Source organism: Vigna radiata, chromosome 5 (assembly GCF_000741045.1).
Source record: "Vigna radiata var. radiata cultivar VC1973A chromosome 5, Vradiata_ver6, whole genome shotgun sequence".
NCBI lineage: Eukaryota > Viridiplantae > Streptophyta > Magnoliopsida > Fabales > Fabaceae > Vigna > Vigna radiata.
Genome location: NC_028355.1, coordinates 4,711,593 through 4,719,126, shown reverse-complemented (window position 1 = coordinate 4,719,126; position 7,534 = coordinate 4,711,593). Strand labels below are relative to the sequence as shown.

General features: G+C 32.4%; 1 protein-coding gene across 1 annotated transcript; it reads left to right on the top strand.

Annotated features, from left to right (window-relative positions):
* The first annotated feature begins 2,244 nt into the window (after nt 1-2,244).
* Nucleotides 2,245-5,732, top strand: LOC106761211 (p21-activated protein kinase-interacting protein 1). Its single transcript, XM_014644738.2, has 3 exons — nt 2,245-2,956; nt 3,682-3,973; nt 5,424-5,732. The coding sequence occupies exons 1-3, from the start codon at nt 2,318-2,320 to the stop codon at nt 5,528-5,530; spliced, it is 1,038 nt and encodes a 345-aa protein (XP_014500224.1). The 5' UTR covers nt 2,245-2,317; the 3' UTR covers nt 5,531-5,732.
* Nucleotides 5,733-7,534: the final 1,802 nt, after the last annotated feature.

The window sequence follows — 7,534 nt, the reverse complement described above, 5'->3', positions numbered from 1 at the left end:
CGGCCACTGAACCAGAATTATGCAGAACCACAATCAACATGAAAACAACATCTAATAATCTTCAATAACAACACCTAAACATAATCATTAGTTTTACACATATGCAGAATCATCATATAACATTTTCATACATCATAAACCAAGTAATAAGTGGTCTATCATACTATTATATGTGATTATTCTATTATGTAGTTTATACTATATTTTGGGATGTTACACCACATGCCAAAGTACACATTAACAACATCACCCTCAATTCCTCATTGGATCGGTTCCAACCTTTCTCAATTACACATCACAAACTAGTCATCATATTATCATACATGAATAAACGCCATACATACTCATAATCATATTATAAACCAATCGTTGTTTTTAACATTCACATAATCACACTCGTTAAACACATGATAAGAAGTATATGAAAACTTAGTTAAAATTCTAGTATTTTCATTAAGCCATTAAATATGCCCACTCAACGAAAGTCCATTCGCTCAGTCACCAAATTTGCTTGCTTAGCTAGTAGTGCTTGAAAGCACACTCATTCAACGACCAAATCTGCTCGCTCAGCGAAAAAACTACTGAAACTTACAAACTTAAATACTCTTAAAAGTCATCCAACGAGTATATTCTCGCCCAATGACTATCAAGTCAGTGAATTCTCTGACTTTGACTATGTCAAGTGAGTATATGCTCGCTTACTGAGTCTGCATAATTATGCAGAATAAAATTCTACAAATTTATGTGATTCCAACCCTCTAAAACCAGTCTAACACCAACCACAAACGTTCAAATTAACCAATTCTTGGATCATATGTATTTCCACAATACAATTCACTCCAAATACAAGCTTAATCATTCAATCATAACAGAGTTTCAATCATATTATATCTAATGCAATTCAAGCTTCCTAATTCAACTCAACAGGTCATATCCCATCAGAAAACTCAATTATATAATCCAACCACCATACAAACATACAAGCATAAATCAAAACTTGCCTATAGGCTAAAATCAAAGTAACTAGCTTTCATTACCTAATAGATGATCAAATAGTTATAGGGTCCTAAAACAACTCTAAAAGCTCAGGAAGCTTTATATGTTCCAATGAACAATAAAAACACGCTTAAGGTATACTGTTATAACCACCGATAAACAAAGACTCATAGTAAAAACTCAAAAGACCATGTAAGCTGAATGTAACCCACATGTAATAAATACAAGAAAAGACCAAAGAAAAAGAGTAGAAACTCAACTTACTTGATGAGATAAACCGATCGGTCTAAATTGAAGAACTAATCGCTAGGATTAATCTTATAGTCTTGGTTCTTCAATCGTACTAATAGAGGAAGTTATGAGACTTTAGAAAAACGTTTCTAAAAAATAATATGTTTTAAAATAATGAAATTTATTTATAACGAAATTATTTATATCAAAACCATTTAATTTTAAAAAAGTTGAGTCTTTTTATTTTTAAATTACTTTATTTTTTTTAAATTTCTAATTCTTTACATTTTACTTAAATTTCAATTTACTGTTAAAAAAAAGGAAAATTAGTTATTTTATAAAACTATTGGTTATTTTATGTTGTATTAAATATAAAAATTAAGGGACTCAAGATTAGGAAAAAAAATAGAGAAAAATTATGATTTTTATTAAAGATAATTGCCTTTAAAATTTAAAATAATATTATCTATTTTAATGAATACAATATATAATATTAATTATCAAGTTATCAGTTCTCTGTTTAATAACTTGAAAATTATAATTAAACGGTAAAATATATGAAAACGGATTTTATTCGTGGTGGCAATAATTTTAGCAAATTATTGAATTTTAATATAGTTTAATTTAACTAATGGGTCATAAATATAAAATTAAATTTTCAAGTTCATACTTACTGCCAAATGATTTCAAAACTAAAAATTAAACAACATTAAAAAATAATTAAAAATTAAAGAATAAAAAATTATGTAAAAATCATTTGAAGACTAAATAATATATTATTTTTTCAAAAAGAAAACATAACACATATAAATGAGAAGAAATAATTATAAGTGTTTAGAATAATTTATTATACTAAGTAAAGAATACGAATAAAAAATAAATTACCTGTATATAAAGAATATTTAGATTCTTTATACATAGTTATGAATAATAATTTAATGTTTAAATCGGATATAAGATAAAAGATATATACACATCTTTGATTTATATTATATGTATGCAAATATGATTTTTACTGTTATTTGAAGAAACAAGAGTAGCACATATACCTGAAAACTGAAAACCCTAGGGTTTTAGGAAGAAGAGAAGAATGAGTTTGGTTGCAGGGTCGTACGAGAAATTCATCTGGGGTCTCACCCTAAAGCCCCAATCACAATCCCTAACGCCTCTTTTCTCCTACCCTTCCCACCTCTCTTCCATCAAAACCGTCGCCATCTCAGGCTCCGTCGTCGCTTCCGGCGGCGACGACGACACCATTCACCTCTACGACCTCTCCGCCGCCTCCTCCCTCGGTTCCCTCCACCAACACTCTGCCTCCGTCACCGCCCTCTCCTTCTACGCCCCTCCCAATCTCCCCTTCCCCCGCAACCTCATCTCCGCCGACGCCGCTGGCTCCCTCGCCATTTTTGACGCGGACGGCTTTGTCCATCTTACCACGCTCTCTGTCCACCGCAACGCCGCTATCAACGACCTCGCCCTGCACCCGTCCGGTGAGCGCGCCCTCACCGTTGCCCGTGACAACTGCCTCGCCGTCGTCAACCTCGTCCGCGGCCGCCGCAACTGCTGCTTGCGCCTCGACAAGGAAGCTACTCTGGTCAAGTTCAATGCGTCCGGCGACCACTTTTTCATGGCCGCGAAGGAGAAGGTTTCTGTCCACCAGACTGAGGATGCACGCATATTGTTCGAATTGGAATGCTCCAAGCCCGTTCTCTGCGCTGCTCCTGCCAGGGTTTGTGCTTCTTCAAATTCTTTCTCTGTTTTCTCGAATTATCATCGAATATCAAGTTGGTTATTTTTGTTTTCTCTGTTTCTTCTTTTGGTGCTGTTGATTTGTCATGTATGTTAATGATGCATTTTCTTTATCTTGTAAGAAGAATAAGAAATGTTCTCTTGGATAAGGAATTCATAATCATTAATTGTGATGGAAAAGGAGAAAGGAAAATATTGGTACTGGCATTGCCGATTGATGTTAATTCTTGCCTTTTGGAGGAGTGCTGGCTTCATAGTAATCTATAATCAAATGCTCTGTTATATGTTTTAATGATGAATTAATGGTCTACATATTTATAATATAGACAGACACCACTGCTAGTTCTGGATTTTAAATGATGTGCGATGTGTATGTAATTCCATATAATTTTCTCTCTTACTGCCAATCAAGAGAGGGAAGATTAGTGTTGCGTAATACATGTGAATGTAATATAAATCTTCTATTATGAAAATATTTGTTTGAGGTTTTAGATATTGGTATTAGGACTAGTCGTGGTATGTATGGTATATGACTATGTTTTATTCCAGTGGTATGTAACCTTTTCCATAGCGGGTTTGACTGGTGGAGTGAACTATCTTTGGCATGATGATCAGATTTAGGGGACTCTGTAATTTGTGTGGTGTTATCAATTAATTAACTCTGATTATTTTTTAAATATTTTAATTTTTTTATTCCTTTTGTAGAATGGACTTCTTTACACGGGTGGTGAGGACAAAAGTATGACAGCATGGGATATCAAGACTGGAAAAGTTGCATATTGCTTGGAAGATGCACATACATCCCGTGTCAAAGGTATTGTTGTGCTCACGGATACTGATGGTTCTACGGGGGATGATGATCCTTACCTGGTGGCATCTGGATCATCTGATGGCAGTATACGTGTCTGGGATGTTCGAATGGTGGCTAGAGAGAAACCACTAGCTGAATATAACACACGGTCAAGATTGACATGCCTTGCTGGAACAAGTCTGAGATGTAAGTTGTAAATATTAAACCCTCACATGCTTTTTGTTAGAATAGGTTAACTTATCCTTTGACCATCTCTAGGAAAGCTAAAATGCTGTTTTTTGGTGTTCCTATCTCTTACCTAGAGTCCCAGTGTGGTCTTTTTGTATCTTCCCATTGGATCTGTAAGGGAAGAACTCATATATATATATATATATATATATATATATATATATATATATATATATATATATATATATATATATATATATAGACACACACGCCCGTGCATGTGCACACACACATATATACTTGAATCACATGAAAGATTGCTCTCAATTTGGTATAAGAGGAGGTTGATCCTACTGTGTCTGTCATTATATAGTGAGGAAACCATCACCCGCCACAATCCATTGTTGTCGGCCACCATCCGTATGTTTGGCAAGCACTGAATCTAGTGCAGCTTGTTGAGTGACAAAGAACTAATCTTGTTTTTCGTGAGAACCAATCAACATTCGTATTGTCTCCTATCCTGTATTTTGTGAGAATCTTACACTTGGAAATTACTGTTATTTTGTTCAAGAGGAGTTGTTGTCCAAGGAATTTTGCACTCAATTTGTCAGCTTCAATGAGATTAGTATGTAGATATTTTGGTCAAATTCTTGCGAGGTTCTGTCGAATTCAATTTATATGTTCTAAACTTGGTACATGTAAGATGTATGCTCTAATTTGAAGGAGAGTGTTAGAATAGTTTAGCTTATCTTCTGACCAGCTCTTGGAAAACCAAAAAAGCTGTATTTTGTTGTTACTATTTGTCATCTAGAGTCTAGGTGTAGCCTTTATATTTCTGATGTAAGAGCTCAGGTATATTTGTATATATATGTGTGAGCATATATACATGAATCAGCTAAGCGATTATCATCTCCCAAGCATCTTTTCTCATATTGTGATCCTCAAGACCTTTTAAGCAGAGGACTGTTTCACAATCAAAGTCATTTTATCACAATAATATATGCAGTATATAATGTTCTTAACCTTAAAAGGAAAATAATACTCAGTTGGAAAAGAATCTGGCTTGTGTGTAAATCGAATATGAATTATGAACATAGTATGATTGCTGGGGTTCTCATGAGCTTAAGCTATGACCTTTACTGTTATTATTTATTTATAATCTTAACCAGTGCTTTTAAATGCCTTCACTCAGAGCTGCACGAAGCTTTTGAGAGTATCTTTCAAGGAGGATACAAACCTTTGAATTCTTTGAGAGATTTTATATATAAAATAGCTTGTATAATATGCCATTACTATTAAAAATGAAGCATTAGTTTAATTTTGGAGTTTCTGTTCATTTCACTGCATCCCAATTCCGATGATCAGATTTTAGTTTCTGTAATAATTTTACCCAGTGGCTGATTTAGTTTCATGCTTTTGTTGGTTCTTTACTTGGATGTTATACATTTTTTAATTTCCCTTTCTGCAGTCCGACGGCAAAAGCCCCAGGATGGGAGTAAATCAAAGACAGTCAAACGACAAAGACTCGAGGCTGGAAAGAATGCAAAGGCAGATGATGAAACGAAAGAAGGTTAATCAATAGCTTTGAAGATGACATACTTGACAAAAGGTGATTTTATATCAGTTGCAGAATTTTGATCCTGCTACACTCTGCATTTCTTTGTTACACCCAAATGCTAATTTGGCTGTGAATGGGTACTTCACGATGACATTATCAACAATTTTCTATCATGTATGTATAATTTTTATTCAATATAAAATTTATTATCGACACTTCCATGTAAGGTGCTTTCATTAAAGTCTAACGGAATATAATTGTTATTGTTTGATGGTATAAACAAATCTTTGCAACATTAGTGCATTCAAATTAGTTTTTTTTTCTATGCTTCTAAACGTATAGAAATAAAAAATAATAATTTTTTTATACAGATCCTCTAAGTTTAGTAATCAGATCAGACTATGTTATGGTAAGTTTAATGACATGCCTCATCATCAGTTATCTTTTCATTAAATAAAATAAATATAATTTTAAGATAATTATTATGAAATATAACAGATTTATTATTTATTATATAATCATTTAATTATAATCTTTTACCTCTGCTACTGCAATATTTCTTATTTATCTTTTGATATATACGACCAATTTTGATTAATCAAAGGTTATTAATATATTTCAACTACAAGTTGATAGTAAAATGTTTACTACACAACACACCACCAAATGAAACTCTACCACACTCTCACAGCACAATGAAACAGAGGAAAAAGTCAAACGTTAAAGAGAGGAAGATGCATTCATGTAGGGGACCACTAATAAGTCATTACTAGAGTGGGTAGAAATTGAAAAACATTAAATTTTACAGAGAAGCAAAACCGGAACAGGGAGGTGCTAGAAACAGTTCTTAGTGGTGTAGGGAGCATCACCCTTCCTATAATGCTTAGATGACTCTAAGCATTCACGTATTAGATGAGCATAAAAAATATATTAAATGAGTTTGTAAATACACTTATTAGACAAATTTAATAATATACATTAGATGAATTTATCCACACAATTATTAAACAAGTATATAAAAAAATGTTAAATAAATTATTCCACACATTGATTATACGGGTCTAAGAATATCCATTAGATGAGTTTGTTCATACAATAATTAAACAAGTCTAGCAAGAAACATTAAATGTGTTTCCATACATTGATAAGAAAGTTTGTTTCTCCACATACAAATTATACAGTCTATTACTACATATTAGGCAAGTTTGTTTATTAATTGGTTAAACAAATTTTGCAATTGAATTAAATGAGTTTGCATATACATTTATTGGATGACCATGTTCATACACTAATTAGACAATTTTAACAAATCCGAGAGAAGTATGTCCATATACTGATTTCATATGTTGATTAGGTGAGTAGAACAAAAATTATTAGAAAAGTTTGAAAATAAATTGATTAAACAAGTCTAACAATACACATTAGACAAGTCATTTATATATTTATTAAACGACCATAACAATTTATACTAGGCAAATTTTTAAATACATAAATTAGATGAGTCTATTAATAAACATTAGACAAGTATGTTCATTTACTCCTTAAATGAATCTTGCAACACATATTAGACTAGACAAGTCTATTAATATATTGATTAAATAAGTATAACAAAAGATTACATAGGTTTAGTAATATACATTACACTAGTTTATCCATAGATGTGTAAGGCAAAAGACATACTATACATTTATTAGACGAGTATAAGAATATTCATTAGACGAGTATGTCTATATATTGATCATATGAGTCTTGTAACAAACATTAGACAAATTTGTTCGTACATCAATTAAACTAGTTTAACAATATATGATTGACTAGCTTCTTCAAATCCATAATAGATGAATTTATTAACACATATTAGACGACTCTATTCATTTTATGATTATGCAAGTGATGGGTGTCGCCACCCAATCAAATTTTATAAGCATAAAAAATATGCAGTATAGTTAGGAATTGACTCCTAGATCGTCTCTCAAGGACCAACTGCAGTTCGAGTCTTAGGTCTGACACAAAGTGGAGGG